Genomic DNA, 27925 nt, shown 5'->3' on the forward strand with positions numbered 1-27925 from the left:
GATCGAGGATCAAACATTTTTTCTCACTGGGCGCGGTGGCGCACGCTTGTAATCCCTGCGCTTGGGAGGCTGAGATAGGAGAATCATACAGGTTCGAAGCCAGCCGCGCTGGCTTAAGAGACCCTGTTTCCAAATAAAATATAAAATAGGTCTGGGAGTGTAGCCCGGAGGCAGAAGGGCTTCCATCCCCAGTACCACCAAAAAAATAAATAAATAAAACATTTTCTTTCATATGTGGAAGCAAGAGAGAAAAATAAGAAACAAAGGGACTTTAGATAAATGAGAGAACAGTGGAAGAGGCCTGTGGAGGGAGGTGAAGGGGGAAAATGAGGCTCGAGGAAGGGAACATTCACATAATGCTGCCCACTTATGAAGGTATCACTACCAATCTCACTAACGTGTGGGGGAATAGGGTAAGCTCTGGAGGGAACACATCAAATGTGTGCACGCATGTTTGTGTCACTCTGAACCTCACTACAATGTATAATTATAATGTACTACTACCACTAATAAAGACTATGAAGTTAAAATTTGGGAGGAGTAAGATGCAAATTCTTAATACCAAACTGGCAAAGCAGTAAGAATCTTTGTGAAACTCCCACATGTCAAATTATGCTGTGATAAGGGACAAGACCAATAAGCTCGTATCCTGAAGATTTTTCGTGTATCTGGCGCCAGGTTAAACCTAAACAAATGCCTGCTGTCCTGTCCTTTTTTTTTTTTTTTTTTTCAATACTAGGAATTGAACCCAGGGGCATTCTACCTCCAAGCTACACTCTCAGCCCTATTTTGAAATTTTTATTTGGAAACATGATCTTGCTAGTAGGTTGATGAGAGTCTCACTACTTGCTGAGACTGTCCTGTCCTTTGCCCTGCAATCTTCCTGTCTTAGCCTCCCAAGTACTGGATTATAAGAGTGTGCCACATGCCCAGCCTAAATAATTTCTTTTTATGATCCTTAGTGAAACCAACAGCTGTGCTGCTAAGTCAAATGCTAACACAACTGGCCCTACAAGTCCCCAGAAAACTACACTATCATGGCCCTGGCTGATTCCCAACAACGTGGCTATTTTTGCTTCACAATCATCAGCCTATTTACATAATAATAAAAAGTATTAGTATCATAAGCTATGTCAATATCTCAATTATGGTGGAAGCACTAGGAATAAATACTTTTTCACAATGAACATACTATATACTGTACATGGCTGTTAACAAGCTAAAAAGCAACCGAAAATATTATTTAAGCACAGTACACCAAGAGAATGCTGCGTTATCATCATTCACATCCGCCATCTCCACTCTACCCCACTTTAAAATTGAAACATGACCACAAATATTAAAGAATATTCCTAACAGACATGGTGGTGCATACTTGTATTCCCAGTACTTGGGAGGCTGAGACTGGAGGATTGCAGGTTTTCAGCCAGCCTCAGCAACTTAGTGAGGCCCTCTGCAACTTAGTGAGACCCTGTTTCAAAATAAAGAATAAAAAAATAGGGCTGGGAGTGTAGCTTGGAGGTTGAATGCCCCTGGGTTCCACCCCCAGCACTGCAAAAAAAAAAAAAAAAAAAAGGGTGGGGCTGGGGTGGGGTGTAGCTCAGAGGGAGATATTCTCTGTCAGCAAAACTAATACACAAGCCTTGCCATGGGACTCATAGTTCAGATAACACCCACAGAAACAGGTCATTTTTATGCATATTCGTGTCAACACTCTGATAGAAGACTTGAGAGAGGAAGAATGTTGTCTTTAAAGGAATTAAAGACTTGCTAGGTGCAGTGGTACATAACTATAATCCCAGGTACCTGAGAAGGTGAGACAGGAAGAATATGAGTTCAAGCCCAGCTGGGCAATAAAGTGATTCCCCTTCTCAAAAAAAAAAAAAGTATAGATTTATTTATGAGTATAGAAATACAAAGAACATTTTTATTGGAGTGTTGATTATAAGTGTGCTTATTTGGAGAAATATAGTGAGTTAAAGTTTTCGTATGTATGTGTTTTCATTATATTATCACTCAGTGAAAAGCTTTTTAAGAATTTAACAGGAGTATAGGAAAAATACTGACAATTCAGAACTCAGAGGCAGGCAAGGCCACTGTTGATGAAGGTGTAATGGTTAACGTGTATTAAGCAATACCAATACGGCAGGCACCGTGCTAAAAGCGCATCTGATAATTCATAGAGTCCCTGTGAGGTCACCATTCTATCAGCAGCATTCGTCACAATTAATTGTTCCCTCCTTAAAATGCTTTCCTTTCCACTCCAGACTGACATGCTCTCCTGGTTTTCTTCCCATCTCACCAGCCACTCCTCAGTCTGTGCTTCTCCCTCCACTTGAAAAGGGACCACCCAGGGCTCTGCTGCTGGTCCTCTTCTCCAGCTGCACTCCCTACAGCTCATACTAGTGTGACTTCCCACTGGAGACTGAGGTGTAGAGCGATTTAGATCTGGGCAACCCAAGCACAGTGTGGTGGCACACACCTGTAATCCCCGTACCCAGGAGGCTGAGATAGGAGGGTTGCAGATTTAAGGCCGGCCTCAGCAACTTAATGAGACTGTTTCAAAATTTAAAAATAGGGCTGGGAGCCAGGCATGGTGGTGCACACTTGTAATCCCAGCATTTAGGAGGCTGAGACAGGAGGATCCGGATTTGCAGACAGCCTCAGCTACTTAGTGAGACCCTTTGCAACTCAGTGAGACCATGTTTCCAAATAAAGAATAAAAAACAGGGCTTGGAGGTAAATGCCCCTGGGTTCCATCCCCAGCAACACACACACACACACACACACACACACACACACACACACACACACACACACGGGCTGAGGGTATGGCTCAGTTTTTTTTTGAACCTCCTGGGTTCAATCCATAGTACTCCCCCAAACACATACACATAATCCTGCCAATCAAGATTTCAGAGATGCTGGGCGTGGTGACACACACTTGTAATCCCAGCATTTGGGAGGCTAAGACAGGAGGATCACAGTTTGAGGACAGCCTCAGTTACTTAGTGAGGCCCCTTGCAACTCAGTGAGACTCTGTTTCAAAAATACAAAGACTAAGGAGCTGGGCGTGATGGCGCACGCTTGTACTCCCAGCATTCAGGAGGCTGAGACCAGAGGATCGGAGTTCGTGGACAGCCTCAGCTACTTAGTGAGGCCCTCTGCAACTTAGTGAGACCTGGTTTCAAAATAAAGAATTAAAAAAAAAAAAATAGGGCAGGGGGTGTAGCTCAGAGGTCAAATGTCAAATGCCCCTGGGTTCCATCCCCAGACCCACAAAAAAAAAAAAAAAAAAAAAAAAAAAGACTAAAAAAATAGGGCTGGGAGTGTAGCTCAGAGGTAGAATGCCCCCGGGTCTATCCTCAGTACCACAAAAAATAAAATAAAAGGGTTTGAGGTGTAGCTCACCACTAAAGCATTTGCCTAGCATGTGAGAGGTTATTATTTTTGTACCACAAAAATAATAATTTTTAAAAATACAGGGAAGAATCTATGCAGACCTATTAAACCTAGAAGATTCAAGAAACCTAAATATTCAGGCATAGTGGTGTAATCATAGCATTTGAGAAGCTGAGACAAGAAGATCACAGGTTTGGAGATAGTCTCAACAATGTAGCAAGACTGTTTCAGAAGGAAAAATAAAACCAGGAGTGGTGGCACATGCTTGTAATCCCAACATTTGGGAGGCTGAAACAGGAGAATGGTAGTTCGCAGCCAGCCTCAGCTACTTAGTGAGGCCCTCTGAAAATCAGTGAGACCTTGCTTCAAAAATAAAGAATAAAAAACAGGGCTGGAGGCATAGTTTGGAGGTAGAATGCCCCCGGGTTCCATCCCCAGTACCACAAAACAAACAAACAAACAACAACAACAACAACAACAACAAAAACGAATTCTAATAAGTAGAAAGGCCAATCATGAAGCCATAGCAGTGACTGGGGAATTCTAGATTAGAACATCAAACATTTCCCAAGTGGTCTGGGAATTTGTTGCCAAGAAAGAGCTTGCAGTCAAGTGGTAGCGCATCCCTTTGCTTGGACGGAGTCATCCAGGAGGCAAGGACCACGGAGCACCCGCGCAGTCACAGTCCTAGTGCATCCCCAAGCATCAGGAGGGAGTACAGGGTGTTAAGAGACCTGACCATCGTCCCAAAGCAACAGGAGAAAGCACTGTTGAAACTGCCATTTTCACGTAAACAAATGCACATCCCTTTTGCTTATATACACAAATAACAGTATGGAGCCACAAATGGTGAAACTAAGACAAAGAAGTCGCTTCAACATGCTTGTTAAGTCTTACCTCTGTAAGTGCATGCAATTGTCCTTGATGTACACACACACCCATGAACCTGAAAAACAAAACAGATTGTTTAAGCAAAATAAAAAGGACATAAACATAAATTCCATACAGAGAAAACTAGTTGAGTTATCCATGCATCAGGAACAACGCAATACCTGTGAAGTTCCCTGGATTCCTGTCTAACCCTGTAGCATCTTTTTTTTTTTTTTTTAATGGCACTGGGGATAGAACCCAGGCGCATTCTACCTCCAAGCTACACCCCCAGCCCTATTTTTTTTATTCTTCATTTTGAAAAGGGTCTCACTGAGTTGCAAAAGACCTCACTACGTAGCTGAGGCTGGCCTCAAACCTTAATTAAAATGCCAGACTGATAAATTTTTTTTTTTTTTTTTTTTTTGTGGGTCTGGGGATGGAGGCATTTGACCTCCGAGCTACAGCCCCTGCCTTATTTTTTATTCTTTATTTTGAAACTGGGTCTCACTGAGTTGCAGAGTGTCTCATTAAGTAGCTGAGGCTGTCCTCAAACCAGGATCCTCCGGTCTCAGCCTCCCAAATGCTGGGATTATAAGCGTGCACCCGGCTTCAGACTGATACATTTCTAAGTTTACCATGAAACACTTGTTTGCAGCAATATGTAGTAGTAAAAAGTAACGGTAGAACTGGACATGGTGGCACACATTTGTAATCCCAGCATTTGGGATGCTGAGACACGAGGATCACGGTTTGCGGACATCCTCAGCTACTTAGTGAGGCCCTCTGCAATTCAGTGAGACCCTGTTTAAAAATGAAGAATAAAAAAATAGGGCTGGGGGTGTAGCTTGGAGGTAGAATGCCCCTGGGTTCAATCCCCAGTACCACACACACACACACACACACACACACACACACACACACACACACACAGTAATGGTGAAAGTCAGGCATGGTGGTGTACCCTTGTAATCCCAGAATTTGGGAGGCTAAGGCAGGAGGATCGCAGGTTCAAAGCCAGCCTCAGCAAGTAGTGAGACTCATAAATCTAGTGAGACCCAGTTTCCAAATAAAAATGAAAAACAGGGTTAGGGGGTGTAGCCTGAAGGTAGAATGCGCCTGGGTTAAATCCTCAGTAACACACACACACATGCACACGAACACACACACACACACACACGGCAATGGGACACACGCACGAACACACACACACACACACACACACACACACACACACACACACACAGCAATGGTGGGCCAGATGGACTGGTATATCGCTGCGTATTCCCAGCTGTTTGGAAGACTGAGGCAAGAGGATTGCAAGTTTAATGCCAGCCTGGGCAATTTAGCAAGGCAGGAAATGGTGGAAAGGGAAGGAAGCCTTCCAAATAGCATGGTATAATAGAAAAACCACCAAATTAGAAGGAAATGATGCTGGTGTCAGCTCTTCTACTCGATGATAACACATGCACGTACATACACATGCACACATGCATACAAGCACACACAGATTAGAAAAGAAGAAAGTTGAAGACTCTAAAAGCCCTATTTGGGGCTCAATTTCCCCATCTTAGAAGTAGGTAGGAGCTAGGCGTGGTGTCACACACCTGTAACCCAGTCATGGAAGGCTGAGTCAGGAGGACTGCAGGTTCAAGGCCAGGCCACATTAACTTAGCCAGACCCTGTTTCAAAATAAAAAATAAAATAGGGCTAAGGACAAAGCTTGGAGGCAGAACACCCTGGGTTCAATACCCAGATCCATAAAATAAAAAAAGTAAAAAGTAAGCAGGTTGGAGCCAGGCGTGGTAGCCCATGCCTATCATTCCAATACTTGGGAGGCAGAGACAGGAGGATTGCAGGTTTAAAGCCAGCTTCAGCAACCTAGGCCCTCAGCAACTTAGTGAGACCCTGTTTCAAAGTAAAAAACAAAATAAGGCTGGGGATGGAGCTCAGAGGCAGAATGTCCCTGAGTTCAAACCCTAGTAATCATATATACACACAAAAAGTAAGCAGGTTGGATTGCCCAATCTGAAGTCTACAATTATGTTTATACCTTTATTGGTACATTGTAATTATACATCATAGTGAGATGCAAAGAGACCTGCACACAGCCCTTGAGAATTTCCTCCACGTCCCATTCCCTCCCTTCTCCCTCCCTGCACATGTTAAAGTGGTGGTGATACCTTCCTGGATGGAAACCTCACTTTACATCCCCACCTCCCTCACCAATCCCCTTCCACTCTTCTGCTGGTCTCTTTCTTCATTATTTGAAGTCTTTTGTTTCTTAAGTTCTCTTTAGCTTCCACATATGAAAGAAAACATATGACCCTTGATTTTCTGAGACTGGCTGATCTCACTTAGCATAACATGTTCTCGTTCCATCCATTTTTCTGTAAATGACATTTGGTTCTTCATATGGCTGAGTAAAATTCCATCATAAGTATATAACACAATTTCTTTATTTTGTGTGTAGTACCGGGGTAGAACATGGGGCATTCTAACTCCAAGCTACATGTCCAGCCCTATTTTATTTTTTTATTTTGAAACAGGGTCTCAATAACTTGCGGAGGGCCTCACTAAATTCCTGAGATTAGCCACAAACCTGCAATTCTGCTGTCTCAGCCTCCCAAGTACTAGGATTACAAGCATGCATCGCCACACCCGCCATACCAAAATTTTTTTATCCATTTATCTGTTGATTTTTTTTTTTTCCGCAAAGAGCCTCACTAAGTAGCTGAGGCTGGCTTCAAACCTGTGCGATCCTCCTGTCTCAACCTCCCAAATGCTGGGATTACATGTGTGTGCCACCACACCTGGCTTTATCTGTTGATTCTTAGGTTGGTTCCATTTGGCTATTTTTATTTATTTATTTATTTATTTATTTATTTATTTATTTTTTGCAGGTGTGGGGATGGAACCAAGGAGCATTCAACCTCTGAGCTATACCCACCTGCCCTATTTTTTATTCTTTATTTTGAAACAGGGTCTCACTAAGTTGCAGAGGGCCTCACCTCACTAAGTAGCTGAGGCTGGCTGCGAACCACGATCCTCCAGTCTCAGCCTCCTGAATGCTGGGATTACAAGCGTGCGCCACCACGCCCGGCTCATTTGGCTATTTTGAATTATGCTGCTATAATCATGGGTATGAACATATCACTACAGTATTCTGGCTTTCTTTTAAAAGATACAGAGAAGTGTTTGGTTTAGTCATATGGTAGTTCCATTTCTTGTGTGTGTGTGTGTGTGTGTGTTGCTGAGGATGGAACCTAAAAGCCTTCTACCTCTAAGCTATACCCCCAGACCTATTTTATTTTCTATTGGAAAGAGGGTCTCACTAAGTTGCTGAGAGCCTCACTAAGTTGTTTAAGCTGACTTCGAACCTGTCATTCTTCTGTCTCAGCCTCCAAAGTATTGGGATTGTAGGCATGTGCCACCATACCCAGCAGCATTCCTAGTCTTTTCTTTTTCTTTTCTTTTTTTTTTTTTTTTTTGTGTGTGTGTGTGTGTGTGGCAGTACTGGGGATTGAACCAAGGGGCATCCTACCTCTGATCTACACCCCCAGATGTATATTATTTTTTTATTTTGAAACAAGGTCTCTCACTAAGTTGCAGAGTAACTAAGTAGCGGAGGCTGGCCACAAATTTGCAATCCTCCTACTTTAGCCTTTCAAGTACTGGGATTACACTGTATACCACATCCAGCTGTTTAGTCCCCCCCACCCTTTTCCAGCTACTTCTCCAGCCTCTGTGTGTGTGTGTGTGTGTGTGTGTGTGTGTGTGTGTGTGTGTGTGTGTACCCCAGGGGCCTTCTACCTCGGGGCTATACTCCCAGACCTATTTTATATTTTATTTGGAAACAGGGTCTCACTAAGTTGTTGAAAGCCTCACTAAGTAGCTGAGGCTGGCTTCAAACCTGTGCGATCCTCCTGTCTCAGCCTCCCAAGTGTAGGGATTACAAGCATGCACCATTATGCCTGGTTCTAGTCTATTTTTTATTCTTTATTTTGAAACAGGATCTCACTAAATTGTGGAGGTGCTCACTAATTAGCTGAGGTTGGACATGAACCTGCAATCCTTTCTCAGCCTCCCAAATACTGGGATAACAAATGTGCACCATGCCTGGCTTAGCCCCCCCCCCCCCCACTTTCTTTGGTGGGGATAGAATCCAGGGGCATTCTACCCTATTTTTTTTTTCTTTATTTTGAAACAGGGTCTCACTGAGTTGCAAAGGGCCTCACTAAGCAGTAGCTGAGGCTGGTCATGAACTGTGATCCTCCTGTCTCAGCCTCCCAAATGCTGAGATTAAAAATCATGTGCCAAGTCGGGCGTGGTGGCGCACGCTTGTAATCCCCGCACTGGGAGGCTGAGACAGGAGGACCGCGCAGGTTCAGAGCCAGGCTCAGTTACTCAGTGAGGCTTTCAGCAACTTAGCGAGACCCTGATTCCAAATAAAATATAAAAAAGGTCTGGGAGTATAGCACGGAGGAAGAAAGCCTCTGGGTTCCACCCCTAGTACCACCAAAAAAAAAAAAAAAAAAAAAAGCATGTGCCACCACACCCAGCCTTAGTGGGGGTTTTTTTTGTGTGTTTTTTTTGTTTGTTTTTCAGTACTGGGGATTGAACCCAGGGGCATTCTACCTCCCAGCTACAACAACATATATTTTTTTTTCTTTTCTTTTTCTTTTTTCTTTTTTGTGGTACTAGGGATGTTTAGAACCCAGGGGCATTCTACCTCTGAATGACATCCCCATCCCTATTTTATTTTTATTCTTTCTTTCTTTTTTATCTTTTACTTTTTGGTGGTACTGGGGATGGAACCCTTCTCAATACACTCCCAGACCTATTTTATATTTTTTTTTATTTGGAAACAGGGTCTCTTAAGCCAGAGAGGCTGGCTTCAAACCTGTGTGATCCTCCTGTCTCTTCCTCCCAAGTGCTGGGATTGCAAGGTGCACCACCATGCCCGGCTTTTATTCTTTATTTTGAAATGGTCTCACTGAGTTGCAAAGGGCCTCACTAAGTAATAGCTGAGGCTGGCCTTGAACCATGATCCTCCTGTCTCAGCCTTCCAAATGCTGGGTTTATAAGCATGCTGGGATTTTAAGCGTGGGCAACTACGATGCCCGGCTCGTATATTGTTGTTGTTGTTGTTGTTGTTGTTTCGTATATTATTGTTGTTGTTGTTGGTGGTGGTAGTAGTAGTAGTAGTAGTAGTAGTAGTACTGGGAATGGAACCCAGGGCATTCTACCTCTGAGCTACACCTCCAGTCTTATTTTTTTATTCTTTAGTTTGAAACAGGGTCTCACTGAGTTGCAAAAGGCCTCACTAAGTAGTTGAGGCTATTCACAAACTGCAATCCTCTGGTCTCAGCCTCCCAAATGCTGAAATTACAAGCATGTGCCACCATACCCATCTTGAGTTTCATTTTTTAACTTCACACACCTCTATTATATGTGACGTTTCTGCAGCCAATAAATTTTATATTTACTTATTTGTATTTATTGTGGTACTGAGGATGGAACCCAGGCGCATTCCACCTCAGAGCTACACCCCCAGCCCAATTTTTCCTTATTTTTAAACAAGTTCTCACTAAGTTGCAGAGTCTCATTAAGTGGTAGCTGAGGCTGTCCTTGAACCGCGACCCTCCTGTCTTGGCCTCCCGAATGCCGGGATTTAAGCGTGCACCACCATGCCCAGCAGCCAAAAAATTTTAAATATAATCCATGAATATAGGATTTTGATCGATGATGATCACAAAGATAAATGTCATAAAGCCAATAACAGTAGGAATTTGGGGTATTCAGAAGAAAGTTTCATTAAAATACCCAGGTCCTAGCTGGGTGTGGTGGCTCACGCTTGTAATCCCCACGCTTAGGAGGCTGAGACAGGAGGATCGCATGGGTTCAAAGCCAGCCTCAGCTACTTAGTGAGACCCTGTTTCCAAACAAAATAAAAAATAAAATAAAATAAGGCCGGGCGTGGTGGCGCACGCTTGTAATCCCAACGCTTGGGAGGCAGAGACAGGAGGATTGTGAAGGTTCGAAGCCAGTTGCGCGCTGGCTCAGGAGACCCTGTTTCCAAATTTAAAAAAATGTAAAAATAGGTCTGGGAGTATAGTCTGGAGGTAAAAGGGCTTCCAGGAACCCCAGTACCACAAATAAATAAATAAATAAATAAATAAATAAATAAATAAATAAATAAATAAGTTTTTTAAAAGGTCTGGGAGTATAGCCCGGAGGTAGAAAGCCTCTGGGTTCCACCCCCAGTACCACCAAAGCCAGCCTCAGCTACTTAGTGAGGCTCTCAGCAACTTAGTGAGATTCTGTTTTCAAATAAAGTATAAGATATGTCTGGGAGCTGGGCGTGGTGGCACACGCTTGTAATCCCCGTACTTGGGAGGCTAAGACAGAAGGATCGCGCAGGTTCCAAGCCAGCCTCAGCTGGCTTAAGAGACCCTGTTTCCAAATAAAATATAAAATAGGTCTGGGAGTGTAGCCCGGAGGTAGAAGGCCCCTGGGTTCCATCCCTAGTACCACAAAAATAAATAAATAAATAAATGTCTGGGAGTATAGCCAATAGAAAAGCCCCTGGGTTCCACCCCAGTACCACCAGAAAGAAGGAAGGAAGGAAGGAGGGAAGGAAGGAAGGGAAAAAAAAGAGGGAGGGAAAGAATTAAAAAATAGCCGAGTGTGGTGGTACACGTTTGTAATTCCAGCATTTGGGAGGCTGAGACAGGAGGATCGCAGTTCATGGAGAGCCTCAGATACTTAGTGAGGTTCTTTGCAATGCAGTGAGACCCTGTTTTAAAAATAAAAAACAAAAATTGGACTAGGGGTATAGCTCGGAGGTAGAATGCCCCTGGGTTCCATCCCCATTACATAAAAAAAAAAAAAACCCAGATCTTATGTCAGTTCAAGTTTAGAAGGAAAGAAAAGAGACCACATTTCAAAATAAAAAATAAAAAGGGCTAGAGATGTGATTCAGAGGTAGAATGTTCATGGGTCTATTCCCTAACACAGAAAGAGTTTAAGAAACAAATGAAAACAAGGTATAGGCACCAATTACTTTTTTTTTTTTAAACTGGGTACTGGGGATTGAACCCAGGGGCCTTCTACCTCCCTATTTTATATTTTATTTTGAAACAGGGTCTCACTAAGTTGCTGAGAGCCTCACTCAGTAGCTGAGGCTGGTTTCGAACCTGTGCGATCCTCCTGTCTCAGCCTTCCAAGTGCTGGGATTACAAGCATGAGCCACCATGCCCGGCTATGACTCTTATATTTTGAAATAGGGTCTCGCTAAGTTGCTGAGGGCCTCACTTAAGTAGCTGAGGCTGGTCACGAACCTGCAATCAATCTTCCTGTCTTAGGCTTCCAAGTACTGAGTTGCAGGCATGCACTACCATGCCTGACTTCCAATGACTTTTTAAAATTTATCTCTTGCTTGGGGAAAAAATTAGAAGCAAATTAGTTATAAGGGCTCTGATGTTAGCATGGGTTCAAAAGACACCTTTAACTCATCACTAGGCAAGCATTAGTTTCTCTCTGTATAAAATAGGGATAGTAGTGTCTACAACATAAGATTGTTGGAAAAAATGAATGAAATAAAGCTGGGTGTGGTGGCACACATCTGTAATCCCAGTACTTGGGAAGGTGAGACAGGATGATCACAGGTTTGCGGACATCCTCAGCAATGTAGGGAAACTTTCAGCAACCTAGTAAGGTCCTATTTCAAAATTTAAAATAGAAGAGAGCTGGGAGTGTAGCTCAGAGGTAGAATGCTCCTAGGTTCAATCCCCAGTACCAAAATAAATAAATAAATAAATAAATAAATAAATAGAATGAATGAAATGAATGTAAAGTGTATAACACAGTTACTTGCAAATAGCAAGAATTTGAAAAAGAGGACCTGGGCATGGTGGGGCAGACCTGTAATCCCAGCACTTGGGAGACTGAGAAAAGAGGATCATAAATTCACCTCCAGCCTCAGGAGTTTAGCAAGATCCTCCGCAATCTAAAAGGACCCTAGTTTCTTTTCCCCTTTCTTTCATACAAGGGATTGAACCCAGAGGCATTCTGCCTCTCAGCCCTTCATGTACTGGGATTACAGGTGTGCCCACAAAGTAGGACATTTGACCATATTCATCTGTCAGTTTCTATGAAACTCACCACCTAATATGCAAGGGAGTGAACCAGGGGCAAATGGAGCAGCTAGAAGTCTAACCAACAATGGATATAAGCAACAGAGTGGTGGTGGGCTGCAGCTGGGATGCAGAAGCTGTTTCTGGCCAGCAGGGCACAGTGCCTATAAGTTAGAGTATCCGAGAGTTACAGTCAACACCAGAACCTTTAGCTGGCTAATGAAAGAAACTGCAAGCCGGGCATGGTTGTGCATGCTTGTAGTCCTAGTACTTGGGAGGCTGAGACAAGAGGATCACAGTTTCGCAGCCAGCTTCAGCTACTTAGTGAGACCCTCTGTAATTTAGTGAGACCCTGTTTCAAAATAAAAAAATAAAATAGGGCTGAGAGTGTAGCTCAGAGGCAGAATGGCCCTCAGTTCCATCTCTAGTATTGCAAAAAAGAAAAAAGAAAAAAAGAAAGAAAGATGGAAGGAAGGAAGGAAGGAAAAAAGAAAGGACAAACTAGAGCAGAGGAAGTCTGGAAAAGATGAATAAGAAATTAATTTGAGCCGGGCATTCCGGAGGCTGAGACTGGAGGTTCGAGAACAGCCTCAGCTACTTAGTAAAGCCCTCTGCAACTCGGTGAGACACTGTTTCAAAATAAAGAATAAAAAAAAAAAAAAAAAATAGGGCAGGGGGCGTAGCTCGGAGGTCAAATGCCCCTGGGTTCCATCCCTAGACCCGCAAAAAAAATAAAAATAAAAATAAATAAATAAATAAATAAATAAATAAATAAATAAAAGTTGCCAGGCGTGGTGGCACACGCTTGTAATCCCCGCACTTGGGAGGTTGAGACAGGAGGATCGCACAGATTTGAAGCCAGCCTCAGCTACTTAGTGAGGCTCTCAGCAACTTAGTGAGACCCTGTTTCCAAATAAAGTATAAAATAGGTCTGGGAGTATAGCCCAGAGTAGAAAAGCCCCTGGGTTCTAGCCCTAGTACTACACACACACAAATAAACAAACAAACAAACAAATAAAAGTCTCTTCTCTAAATGTTTACAAAACTGCCCAGTCTTTGGAATTATGAGAGTCACTATGCTACCAACTTATTAAATAATTATTTAGCCCAAGGCAGTGCTATAAGCCTATAGTCCCAGCTACATGGGAGGCTGAGGCAGGAGGAACCCTTGAGCTCAGGAACTGAAGGCCAGCCTGGGCAACATAGCAAAATACCATCGCAAAAATAGTTTTTCTTCTTCCTCTTCTTCCTGCTATCCTGGACATTTAACCCAGAGAAATTGTACCTCCAAGCTATATCCCCAGCCCTATTCTTTACTTTGACACAGAGCCTCTTGCTAAATTGCTGAGGGTCTCAGTAAATCACTGAGACTGGGCTCAAATCTGGATCGTCCCGTTTCAGCCTACCGAGTACTGGGATTGCAGGTATGCATAACCACACTTGGCTGCTTGCTTGCTTTCCTTTCTTTTTCTTTCTTTCTTTCTTTCTTTCTTTCTTTCTTTCTTTCTTTCTTTCTTTCTTTCTTTCTTTCTTTCTTTTCTTATTGTAATACTGGGGATTTAACCCAGGGGCAGTCAACCTCTGAGCTACACCCCTGGCCCTTTTTTACATTTTTCTTTCTTTTTTTTGCAGGTCTGGGGATGGAACCAAGGGGCATTCGACCTTCAAGTTACACACCCTACCCTATTTTTTTATTCTTTACTTTGAAACAGGGTCTCACTATGTTGCAAAAGGCCTCACTAAGTAGCTAAGGCTGTCTGCCAACCACGATCCTCCAGTCTCAACCTCCTGAATGCTGGGAACAAGCGTGCACCACCACACCCAGCTCATTTTTTATTTTTGAAACAGGGTCTCACTAAGTAGCTGAGGCTGGCCACGAAACTGTGATCTTCCTGTCTCAGCCTCCCTAGTACTGAAGTACTGGGATTACAAGCATGTGCCACCATGCCTGGCTGCATTTTATTTTGAAGCAACATTTCACTAAGTTGCTCAGGATGGCCTCAAATTTATAATCCTCCTGCCCCAGCCGCCCCAGTCATTGGGATTACAGGTGTGTGCCATCGTGCTAGTCTGACAGTTCTTTTTTGTGTGTGGTAATATGGATGGAACCCAGGGATATTCTACCTCTGAGCTACACCCCCTGCCCTATTTTTTATTCTTTATTTTGAAACAGGGTCTCACTAAGTTGTGGAGGGCCTCACTAAGTAGCTGAGGCTGTCTGCAAACCATGATCCTCTCTGGTCTCAGCCTCCCGAATGCTGGGATTACAAGTGTGTGCCACCAGGTCCAGCTACAGTCCTATTTTTTATTCTTCATTTTGAAACAGGGCCTTACTACATAGCTGAAGATGGCTGCAAACCTTTGGTCCTCCTGTCTCAGTTTCCCAAGTACTGGAACTACAGGTATCCACCACCATGTCCTGCTCCAACAGTTCTTTTTTTTTTTTTTTTTTTTTTTTGTACTGGGGGTGGAACCCAGGGGCTTTTCTACCTCCAGGCTATACTCCTGGACCTATTTTATACTTTACTTGAAAACAGGGTCTCACTAAGTTGCTGAGAGCCTCACTAAGTAGCCAAGGCTGGCTTGAAACCTGTGCGATCCTCCCGTCTCAGCCTCCCAAGCACTGGAATTACAAGCGTGCGCCACCACGCCTGGCTTCCAACAGTTCATTTTTAAAGAACACAGCCTATACAGGCATTATTGTAAGTACTTTCCGTTTGTTAAATCATTTATTCCTCACAATAACTCAAGGATATAATTATTACTAATCAATCATGCCAATAAAGAAACTGAGGCAGAGAGAGATTAAGTAACTTGCCCGAAGTCACAGCTAATAGTGCAAGAGTCAGGAGCCAAACTTAGAGAATGAATTGCAGAATCTCTGGTCTTAAATTGACTGGCATGACATTTCCATATAGTTATAAAAAGGCTATAATGATGAACAAGTCACAACCTCTTCCATTACAAAGATCTTGGCTATGCAGAAAGCTTTTATGGCAGATCACACAGCTCCTGATTAAAGTCCAAAGTCCATAACATGTTATTCAAAAGTCTGAATGACTGACTCAAACCCCTTGCCTTATCTCCTATTATATCCACCTGCATTCTCCATACTTTAGTCATATCACCTGCCACTCCCGAGTATGTCCTGAACACTCCCGTTTGCATACTGTCCTTAGAATGAGTCTACTTCTGGTATCCTTTTCTTTTTATTATTTTTTGGAAATAGGGATGGAACCCAGGGGCCTTCTACCTCAGGGCTACATCCCCAGACCTACCCTCCACACTTTCTTCCTTCATCTGCCAGCAGATGCAGAAGATCTGGTGAAAGAATCTGAGACTTTGTGCTGGTCAAAAAGAGGTCCCCTTCCACTTCCATGGAAACTACAAAGAACTGGAATGGGAATAACAAATGAAGCTGGGTATAATGGTACATACCTGTAATCCCACTACTTTGGAAGCTGATACAGGAGGATTGCAGGCTCAGACACCGGCCTCAGCAACTTAGTGAGACCCTGTTTCAAAATTTGAAAAATTTAAAAATAGGGCTGGGGTGTCTCAGAGGCAGAATGACCCTGAGTTCAATCCTTGGTAACACACACACACACACCCCAAAAATAAATAAATAAAAAATAAAAAGAAACAAGCTGCCAAGGGTGGTGGTGCACCCTTGTAATACCGGTACTTGGGAGGCTGAGGACAGGAGGATCACAGGTTCACAGCTAGCCTCAGCTACTTAGTAAGGCCCTCTGCAACTTAGTGAGATGCAATTCCAAAATAATTAAAAAATAGAGCTGGGGGTATAGCTCAGAGGTAGAACACCCTTGGGTTTAATCTTCAGTATTGCAAAAAAAAGGAGGAGGAGGAGGAGGAGGAGGAGGAGGAGGAGGAGGAGGAGGAGGAGGAGGGACTTTATTTATTGCAGTAGTTAGTTAGGGTTAGGTTTTTTTGTTTGTTTGTTTTGTTTTTTGCAGTACTGGAGATGGAACCCCAGAGTGTTCTACCTCCGAGCTACACACCTCACAATATTTTTTATTCTTTATTTCGAAACAGGGTCTCACTGAGTTGCAAAGGGTCTAAGTAACTGAGGCTGTCTGCAAACTGTGACCTCCTGTCTCAGCCTCCCAAATGCTGGGATTACAAGCGTGTGCTACCACACCTGGCTTAATATTCTTAAAACATTGCCTTGCTCACAGGAAGTACTCAGAAAATATTTACTCAACTGAATTAAAATTTCAAATTCTTAGGACTTATCCAAGACCCTACTATTAGCCAGTAGTCTCTTGTGTGGAGAATGAGCAAAATTATCTACTTGAGTATGAGAAAAAAATTAGAACTTTTACTTATTTTATGTAAAAAGAGAAATTTAGTCTTACTAATATTTAATTGTGAGTTAACAGTAGCACAAAAGGATGTACTCAAATATGTTTTCCTAACTGAATCCTGTGGTAGAATAACTAACTGCTCCCCTAGCCCCAAAGATGTCCATATAAATGTTATACGCAAGGGGAATGAATGAAAGTTGCACATAGAACTAAAGTTGCATTTGGGGAAAAAAAGAATTAAAATCCCTAGTTAGCTGACTTTAAAATAGAGAGATTAGCCGGGCGTGGTGACGCATGCTTGTAATCCCCACTCTTGGGAGGCGGTGACAGGAGGATCGCGCAGGTTCGAAGCCAGCCTCCCTCTCTGGCTTAAGAAACCCTGTTTCCAAATAAAAATACAAAAATAGGTCTGGGAGTATAGCCCAGAGGTAGAAGGGCTTCCAGGAACCCCAGCACCACCAAATAAAAAAGAGAGAGAGAGAGAGAGATTATCCAAGTGGGTCCTTGTGATGACAAGGGTCCTCACAGATGGAAAAATCAGAGCAATGACAGGTGCGACACACCATGAGCAAGGAACAGCAGCAGTCACTCGCAGCTGAAAATGAAAGGAGAGCACCTTCAGAAAGGTACACAGCCCTGCCAAAGCCTTGACTTTACTCAGGTGAAACCCTGTCAGACTACAAAAGTTCAAGCTAATAAATTTGAGTTGTTTTAAACTACTAAGGTTGTGGTAATTTGTCATGGAAGTCTCAGAAAACAATAGCAACATAATAAAAAAATTATTGGTCACTATTTTGTGTTACACTGTTCACAGAGCTAACATAGGCTTTGTGCTCTGACTCTTTCTGGATGCAAAAGGAGAACACTGACATGTTCGTCAGTGGAAATTACACTCAGCTAATCAAATATTTGAGCTTCCAGTTCTGCATAAAGCCTGGAGTTAAACATTAGAGTTTATGCTAACCCTCCCTAAAAGTTTACTTCTACCTAAACAGAGACATGCAAGGAGAAGTATGATAGCAATGTAAAATACATCTAACGTGTGTGTGTGTGTGTGTGTGTGTGTGTGTGTGTGTGTGTGTGTTTTACTGAGGACTGAACCCAGAGGCATTCTAACTCCAATTATACTACCCCCAGCCTGATTTTATTTCTTATTTAGAAACAGGGTCTTGCTAAGTAGCTGAGGCTGGCTTCAAACCTGCAACCCTCCTGTCTCAGCCTCCCAAGTACTGGGATTACAGGTGTGCGCCACGACAACCAGCACATCTAGCATTTTATTTTATTTTATTTATTTTAAAAGGGTCTCGCTAAGTTGCTGAAGGTCTCCGCTGGCCTCGATCCTCCTGTCTCAGCCTCCCAAGCGCTTGGATGACAGGCGTGCACCACCATGCCAGGAAATTCTAGCATTTTATTTATTTATTTATTTATTTATTTATTTATTTATTTATTTATTTATTTTGGTGGTACTGGGGTTCCTGGAAAGCCTTCTACCTCCAGGTTACACTCCCAGACCTATTTTAATACTTTTTTAAATTTAGAAACAGGGTCTCTTAAGCCAGCACGGCTGGCTCCGAACCTGTGCGATCCTCCTGTCTCTGCCTCCCAAGCGCGGGGATTACAAGCGTGCGCCACCACGCCCGGCCAATTCTAGCATTTTAATTAAAAAAAAAATTAAACACTGGGGGTCTAGGGATGTAGCCCAGTGGTACAACATTTACCTTAGCATGTGTAAGACCATGGGTTTGATCTCTAATACTCCAGAGCGGGAGGTAGGTAGAGAGGGAGTGAGGGAAGGAGAGACACTGACACAACTACAGTTACTACTGGTAGATGTGAACCTCCTTAAAACTAACTAACAGAAGCTGGGTGTGGTGGCCACGCTTGTAATCTCAGCACTTGAGAGGCTTAGACAGGAGGATCACAGTTTGCGGACAGCCTCAGCTACTTAGTGAGGCCCTCTGCAACTTAGCAAGACCCTGTTTCAAAATAAAGGATAAAAAAAAATATATATATATATATATATGGCTGGGGGTATAGCTCAAAAGTAAAATGCCCCTGGGTTCCATCCCCAGTACCAAAAATAAATAAATAAATTACTTCCTATTGCTCTCCTACACTAAGTAGGAACCTGAACTAGGTACTTAATTTCTTTTTTGTGTGTGTGTGATACTGGGGGTGGAACCCAGGGGCTTTCTACCTCTGGGCTATACTCCCAGACCTATTTTATACTTTATTTGGAAACAAGGTCTCACTAAGTTGCTTAGAGCCTCACTCAGTAGCTGAGGCTGGCTTTGAACCTGTGCAATCCTCCTGTCTCAGCCCCCCAAGCGCTGGGATTACAAGCGTGCGCCACCACCGCCTGGCTATGTTTTGCATTTACTACCAAATAAAGCAAAGCTACCATCACTCTAGACTACAAGAAAATTAAGAATACTAGAAGGAGGAGGAGAGAGGGCAATGGCATTAATCTCAAATCCCATAAGAACTAGGAATCTAGACCCATAAAAAGACAGTAATTTCCTTGGGTAAGACTTGCTGCAGTTTAAACATGTTTTAGAGGTAGTGAATCATGGAAAACTGGTTGAGCTAGGCCTAGATATGCAAACTCATAAGGAAACCCCAGCTGGACAGGCGTCAACCTTCAGAGACTCACACGAGGTGACACCCAGCAGAGCTGGCTCAGTCAAGCTTTCCCTTCTCTGTCCACAGTTTTTATAGTCCAATTTCACCACGGCCAAAGGCAGAATAAACACTGCTCAGGAGTCAGATCATGTCAACAGTACTACCCACAATAACAAGAGGACCAATCAAGTTCATGGCTTTTTTATTTTGTTTTTATATGAAGCATTACAAAGATCTAAAAGTTAAAGTTTGAGCCAGGGATGTATCTCAGTAGTACACTGCTTTTCCTGCCTAGCTTAAGCAAGGCCCTGAGTTTGATCAGAGCAGCCCAAAAAATAAAATAATATGTAAAAATATTTTATTTATTTATTTTTGTGGTACTGAGGGTGGAACCCAGGGGCTTTCCTACCTCCAGGCTATACTCCCAGACCTATTTTTATACATTATTTGGAAACAGGGTCTCAGTAAGTAGCTGAGGCTGGCTTTGAATCTGAGCGATCCTCCTGTCTCAGCCTCTCAAGCGCTGTGGTATTACAAGCATGCGCCACCACGCCTGGCTGTAAAAATATTTTAAGTTTAGCCAGGCCGGGCGTGGTGGCGCACACTTGTAATCCCCATGCTTGGGAGGCGGAGACAGGATCGCACAGGTTCGAAGCCAGCCGCACTGACTTAAGAGACCCTGTTCCAAATAAAAAGTATAAAAAATGGATCTGGGAGTGTAGCCCGGAAGTAGAAGGGCTTCCAGGAACCCCAGTACCAAAAAAAAAAAAAAAAAGTTTAGCCAGGCAAGTTTAGCAAGACATGGTGGTGCACACTTGTAATCCCAGCACTCGGGAGGCTGAGACAGGTGAATTACACAGGTTTGAAGCCAGCCTCAGCTACTAAGTGAGGCTCTAAGCAACTTAGTGAGACCCTGTTTTCAAATAAAATATAAAATTGGTCTGGGAGTACAGCCCGGAGGTAGAAAACCTCTGGGTCCCACCTCCAGTACCACAAAAAAAAAAAAAAAAAAAAAAAAAAAAATTTTTTTGTGTGTGATACTGGGGGTGGAACCCAGGGGACTTCCTACCTCCAGGCTATACTCCCAGACCTATTTTATGCTTTATTTGGAAACAGGGTCTCACTAAGTTGCTGAGAGCCTCACTAAGTAGCTGAGGCTGGCTTCAAACCTGCGCGATCCTCCTGTCTCAGCCTCCCAAGCGCGGAGATTACAAACGTGCGCCGCCACGCCCGGCTCCAAAAAAAATTTTTTTAAGTTCAATAAATAAAAGATGTCCTAGATTTCTAAGAGGAAAACAATACTCTCTATCTGTAATAACAATTGAAATTAAACAAAGGCTAAAAGTGTGTTACTGAAAATTGAACCTAGGGTAATTCTACTGCCAAGCTACACTCTGAACCCTATAATAATTATTATTTTTATTTGTGTGTGTGGTACTGGGAACTGAACTCAGGGGCATGCTACCTCTGTGCTACACCCTCAGTGCTATTTTATTCTTTTTTTTTTTTTTTTGCAGTATTGGGGATGGAACCCAGGGGCATTCTACCTCCGAGCTACACCCTCAGCCCTATTTTTTTAATTCGTTATTTTGAAACAGGGTCTCGGTGAGTTGCAAAGGGCCTCACTAAGTAGCTGAGGCTGTCCATGAACTGCAATCCTCTGTCTCAGTCTCCCAAATGCTAGGATTACAATTGTGTGCCACCACGCCCAGCTCTTATTATTTATTTTTGAAATAATGTCTCACTAAGTTGCAAAGGGCCTCATTAAACTGCTGAGGCTGGCCACGAACTTGAGAATCCCCTGTCTCAACCTCCCAAGGACTGGGATTGCAAGTGTGCACCACCACACACAGTTTCCAGAGGCTTTCTACCTCCAGGCCATATTCCTATATTTTATTTGGAAACAGGGTCTCACTTAGTTGCTGAGAGCCTCACTAAATGGTTGAGGCTGGCTTCAAACCTGTGCGTTCCTCCTGTCTCAGCCTCCCAAGCACTGGGATTACAAGTGTGCACCACAATGCCCAGCTTTTATTTCCCTTTTAAAATAGGGTCTCACTAGGTTGCTGAGAGTTTCCCTATGTTGCAGAGGCTGCCCTCATACTGTGATCCTTCTGTCTCAGTGTCCCAAGTACTGGGGTTATAGGCATGTGCCACCATTCTTGGTTTCTGGCTTCCCCAGCTCTTTTTTTTTTTTTTTTTTTTTTTTGAGACAGGGACTTGCTAAATTGCCCGTGCTAGCCTCAAACTTGAAATCCTCCTGCCTCAGCCTCCAGAGTCACTGGAATTGCAGGCATGTACCACTATAAAGCTCATCTTTTGTTGGGATAGGTAAAGAACTGATAAGTTTAAAAAAATAGAGATGGTGACTTTGAGGCCTGGGTAACCCTTTAAAAGGCTTTCAATAAGCTGGGCATGGTAGCACACACTTGTCATCCCAGTACTTGGGAGGCTGAGGCAGAAGAATCACAGGTGTGAGGACAGCCTTACCAAGTAGTGAGACTCTGATCAACCTACCAAGATCCTATTTCAAAATAAAAATAAAATAGGGCTGGAAGTGTACCTCAGAGGTAGAATGCCCCCAGGTTCAATCCCCAGCATGCATGCATGCATGTCTGTCTGTCTGTCTGTCTGTCTCTCTCTCTCTCTCTCACACACACACACACACACACACACACACACACACACACACACACACACCAAGGCATGATGAAGCTATAACACAGGTACCTGTAAGGCTGAGACAGGAGGACAACAGGTTCAAGACGAGACTCGGCAAGTTAGCAAGACTCTCAGCAACCTATCAATACCCTGTTTAAAAAAAATAAAAAGGGCTGAATGTACATAGCTTGGAAGTAGAATGCCCCTGGGTTCAATTGCCAATAACACACACACACACACACACACACACACACACACACACACACACACACACACGGCTTTTGATAGTCCTCCTGTTATCAGCCCCAGCCTGATAGCTATCTTCAGTTCCTGGGCTTTTGGGAGTTGCTGTAATGCAAACCAGCTTGCTTCTAATCAACATCGGCTTCTATAGATCCCTCTCTATAGGCACTATAAATACAGTGGTGAACAAGATCAAATTCTGTCCTCAGAGAGCTCACTTTATACTAGATGCTATTGGTAATCAACAGACTGTAAATGAGAAGGTATTTTCAGAAACGATGAAAGCTATAAAGAAGCCAGGCATGGTGCACACACTCGTAATCCCATTATTATTTATTATTAATTCAGGAGGCTGAGACAGGAGGATAGTGGTTTACGAACAGCCTCAGCTACTTAGTGAGGCCCTCAGCAACTTAGTGAGACCCTGTTTCAAAATAAAGAATAAGCCAGGCGTGGTGGCGCATGCTTGTAATCCCCGCGCTTGGGAGGCTGAGACAGGAGGATTGCACAGGTTCGAAGCCAGCCTCAGCTACTGAGTGAGGCTCTCAGCAACTTAGTGAGACCCTGTTTCCAAATAAAGTATAAAATAGGTCTGGGAGTATAACCCGGAGGTAGGAAAAAAGCCCCTGGGTTCCACACCCAGTACCACAGAAAGAAAGAAAGAAGGAAGGAAAGAAAGAAAGAAAGGAGGGAAGAAAGAAGGAAAGAAAGAACAAAAATAGGGCAGGGTGTTTCTTGGAGGTCAAATCCCCTTGGGTTCCATCCCCAGACCCATTAAATTAAAGAAAGAAAGAAAGAAAGAAAGAAAGAAAGAAAGAAAGAAAGAAAGAAAGAAAAAGGAGGAAAGTACAAAATCCCTGAGATGGAGCCAGGCGTGGTGGCGCACACTTGTAATCCCAGCATCTGGGAGGCTGAGACAGGACGGCTGCACAGGTTTGAAGCTAGCCTCAGCTACTTACTGAGGATCTCAACAATATAGTGAGATCCTGTTTCCAAAATAATATAAAATAAGGTCTGGGAGTATATCCTGGAGGTAGAAAAACCGCTGGGTTCCACCCTCAGTACCACAACAAAACAAAACAAAACCCCTGAAGTTGGTAAAAGCTACATGTTGAGACACAAAACAAAATACCAGCCACAGTGGTTAGTATGGTAGAAAAAAAAAAAGGAAGAATGATCAGAAATAAAACCAAAGGCAGGTGGGCCAAATTATTTAAAGCCTTGTAGATCAAAGCATGGAGTCTGGATGTTACTTGAAGGGTGACCAAAAAAAAAAAAAAAAAAAAAAAACACAAAAGAAAATTCAGCAGGGAGATCACATGATCTGATTTACCTTTTGAAAATTCAATCGGAAGCCGGGCATAGTGGCGCACGCTTGCAATCCCCACCCTTGGGAGGCTGAGACAGGAGGATCGCACAGGTTCAAAGCCAGCCTCAGCTACTTAGTGACTCTGTTTCCAAATAAAATATAAAATAGGTCTGGGAGTACAGCCCGGAGATAGAAAGCCTCTGGGTTCCACCCCCAGTACCACCAAAAAAAAAAAAAAAAAAAAATTCAAGCTGGTTATTGTGGGGGAAAGAGGAGAAGCCAAGAGATGAGTTAGAATGGCTGGCCTAGAGGAGCAGACGTGGAGGTGGTTCAGAAATAGTCAAACTCAAAACATTCTGAGTCAAGTGAGGGGGTGCGTGTAATCCCAGTACTTGGGAGGTTGAGACAGGATGGTCACAGGTTCCAGGACAGCTTTGGCAAGTAGTGAGACTTTCATCGACCTAGTAAGAGCCTGTGTAATGGGGCTGGGAATGTAGCTCAGAAGTGGAATGTCCCTGGATTCAATCCCCAGTACCACACCCAAGAAAAATCTGATGAGACAAGAGGATTGCATATTCAAGGCCAGCCTCAGCAATTTAGCAAGATCCTGTTTCAAAATATATATAATAGGGGTGGGTGTAGTGGTACATGCTTGTAATCCCAGTACTTGGGAGGCAACCCGCGAACATGGGCCCTCGTGTCTCAGCCTCCCAAATGCTGGGATGGCAGTGTGTGGCCGAGTGACTATTTAGCAAGTATGAGACATGGATTAAATCCCCAGTAGCACAAAACAAAACAAAAACAACAAAGCAATGACATTATATTCTAGATCGTTCCTTCTAAATGAACTGGCCGTTTCAATTAAGATACTGAAGAGGCAACAGACCAAAGGAAGATAGCACTCTTGGCTACTACTTGGAACCAATGGCTACAGCAAAGCACTGGTCTTGATTCAGGACCCAAATGGTAGCCACTTTTCATCTAAAAACCATCTTTAGCTGGGCGTGGTGGCACACACTTGTAATCCCAGCATTTGGGAGGCTGAGACTGGAGGATCGCAGTTTGGGGACAGCCTCAGCTACTACTTAGGGAGGCCCTTCGCAACTCAGTAAAACCCTGTTTCAAAATAAAGAATAAAAATAGGGCTGGGGGTGTCGCTTGGAGGTAGAATGTCCCTGGGTTTCATCCCCAGTACCGAAAAAGTTAAATAAAATAGCCGGGCATGGTGGCTCACGCTTGAAATCCCTGCGCTTGGGAGGCGGGGACAGGAGGATCGTGCAGGTTTGAAGCCAGCTGCGCTGGCTTAAGAGACCCTGTTTCCAAATTTTAAAAAAGTATAAAAATAGGTCTGGGAGTGTAGCCCAGAGGTAGAAGGGTTTCCAGGAACCCCAGTACCACAAAAATAAATAAATGAATATATAAATAAATGAATAAATAAAATAAGAACCATCTTTAGCCAGGTATGGTGGCACACACCTGTAATCTCAGTACTTGGGAGGCTGAAATCGGAGGACCACAAGTTTGAGGCCAGACTCAGCAACTTTGTGAGGCCTTCCACACACAGAAAAAGGATTTGGTTGTATAGCTCAGAGGTAGAATGCCTCTAGATCAATCCCCAATACAAAAACAAAAACAAACAAAAAAATCCTTTCTGGTTATATTACTTCACTACCCACAGACAATGACATAAACATTTCTAAAGCCAATTCCATATTTTATTTTATAAAATCTTGCTGGTTATATAAAGTTAGAACTTTATATACAGTCCTAGGTCATTGGACTTTCTACCTTAGCACAGTAAGGAGAAAAAAATGTTAAGACCCCCCTTACTAATTATTAGTGCCATGATACTTTGAAGCCAGATGTGGTCGTACATGCCTAGAGTCTCCATACGTGGGAGACTGAGACAGGAGAAACACAGGTTCAAGGCAGCCTCAGCAATTTAGTGAGGCTCTCCACAACCTAGCAAGACCCTATTTAAAAAAAAAAAAATAGGAAGCTGGGCGTGGTGGCGCACGCTTGTAATCCCCGCGCTTGGGAGGCGGAGACAGGAGGATCGCGCAGGTTCGAAGCCAGCCGCGTGCATTGGCTTAGGAGACCCTGTTTCCAAATAAAAATGTAAAAATAGGTCTGGGAGTGTAGCCCGGAGGTAGAAGGGCTTTCAGAACCCCAGTACAACCAAAATAGGGCTGGGGGTGTAGTTCAGAGTAGTTGACTGCCTCTGGGTTCCATCCCCAGTAACACACACACACACACACACACACACAGAGTGATCCTTTGAGAGTGCCCATCTCTTGAGACTCTCACCTACTTACTAGAATTACAATGATAAAATCAGAAAGATCTTTTTTTTTTTTTTTTCCATACTGAGGAAGGGACCCAGGGGCATTTTACCTCCAAGCTACACCCCAGCCCTATTTATTATTCTTTATTTTAAAGCAGGGTCTCACTGAGTTGCAAAAGGCCTAAGTAGATGAGGCTGCCCATGAATCCAGATTCTCCTGTCTCAGCCTCCCAAATGCTGGGATTAAAAGCGTGTGGCACTACACCTGGCTCAGAAAGATCTACTTTAACCCATCTTTTTCTTGTGCGTGTGTGGCACTGGGGATTGAACTCAGGGGCATTCTATCTCCAAGCTACACTCTCAGACCTATTTTATTTTTATTTTGAAACAAGGTCTTCCTAGGTTAGTGACAGGCTCATTATTTGCTGAGGCTAACCTTGAACCTGAAATCTTCCTGTCTCAACTTCTCCAGTACTGGGTTACAAGCACGCACCAAAATGCTCAGCTTGACCTACCATTCTAAAACACTGCCCACTTACTCCAGAACAAACCACACACATACCACTGAGATAATATATTTTTTATTTATTTTTTGTTTGTGGTACTAGGGATTCAACTCAGGGGCATTCTACTTCTAAGCTACACCCCCCAGCCCTATTTTATTCTTTTTTAATTTTCACTTTATTTATTTATTTATTTATTTATTTATTTATTTATATTTTTGGTGGTACTGGGGGTTGAACCCAGAGGCTTTCTACCTCCAGGCTATACTCCCAGACCTATTTTATACTTTATTTGGAAACAGGGTCTCACTAAGTTGCTGAGAGCCTCACTAAGTAGCTGAGGCTGGCTTTGAAACTGTGCGATCCTCCTGTCTCAGCCTCACAAGCACTAGGATTACAAGCGTGCGCCACCACGCCTGGCTATTCTTTATTTTGAAACAGGGTCCCATTAAGTTTCAGAGGCCATCGCACCTGTGATCCTCCTGCCTCAGCCTCCCAAGTATTGTGTCATCATGCCCAGCAAGATAATATATTTTTAAAGCCTCATTTAAGTAATTGATTCAGTGATTTCTAGCCACTGATCTGGTCCCTTTCCCCTAACTTAACATGTAAAATCAAAGCTCAGAGATGAAATAACTTCTCCTAAAGAACATAATTAAAGTGGGCATAGTGGCACCCTCATGCCCAGCTATGACCATCTTTTTTTTTTTTTTTTGTACTGGGGACTGAATTCAGGAGCATTCAACCTCTGAGATACAATCTTAGCCTATTTATTTATTTATTCATGTATTTATTTATTTTGCAGTACTAGGGATGGAACCCAAGAGCATTCTACCTCTAAGCTACACCCAAGCTACACCCACAGCCCTATTTTCTTTCTTTTTTTTTCCTTTTTGGTGGTAGTGGGGATGGAACCCTTCTACCTCCAGGCTCCACTCCCAGACCTAATTTATATTTTATTTGGAAACAGAGTCTCTGAAGCCAACAGGGCTGGCTTCGAACCTGTGCGATCCTCCTGTCTCCGCCTCCCAAGCGTGGGGATTACAAGCGTGCGCCACCACGCATGGCCACAGCCCTATTTTCTATTATTTATTTTGCAACAGGGTCTCACCGAGTTGCAAATGGCCTCACTAAGTAGCTGAGGCTGTCCCTGAGGCTGTCCCCCAACTGCGATCCTCCTGTCTCAGCCTCCGGAATGCTGGGATTACAAGCACACGTCACCACGCCCCAGCTCTTATTTTTTATTTTGACATGGAGTCTTGCTAAGTTGCTGAGGCCAGCCTCAAACCTGTGTGTGATCCTCCTGTCTCAGCCTCCCAAGAACTGAGATTATAGGCATGTACTACCATGCCCAGATAAGATGATTAACTTAATAACTAAGACTAGAAAAATATCCTGCCATACTCTCATGTTACTCACTGATGCTAGTCTTTCTATTTATTTATTCATTTATTTTCCTTTTTGCTGCTAGGGATCAAACCCAGGGGCATTCGACCTCCGAGCTACACCCCCAGCCCTATTTTTTATTCTTTATTTTGAAACAGGGTCTTACTGCGTTGCAGAGGGCCTCACTG

General features: G+C 43.3%; 1 protein-coding gene across 1 annotated transcript in view; it reads right to left on the bottom strand.

Moving 5' to 3' along the window:
• TESK2 (testis associated actin remodelling kinase 2) overlaps nt 1-27925 on the bottom strand; it is a gene marked incomplete at both ends in the record, with an annotated part of 98320 nt that overhangs the window by 46322 nt on the left and 24073 nt on the right. The window contains one exon of the mRNA XM_080692190.1: nt 4300-4348. Coding sequence (XP_080548316.1) covers nt 4300-4348 — 49 coding nt within the window. The remainder of the gene's footprint in view (nt 1-4299; nt 4349-27925) is intronic.

This window comes from Muscardinus avellanarius, assembly GCF_963383645.1.
Source record: "Muscardinus avellanarius genome assembly, chromosome: 3".
Taxonomy (NCBI): domain Eukaryota; kingdom Metazoa; phylum Chordata; class Mammalia; order Rodentia; family Gliridae; genus Muscardinus; species Muscardinus avellanarius.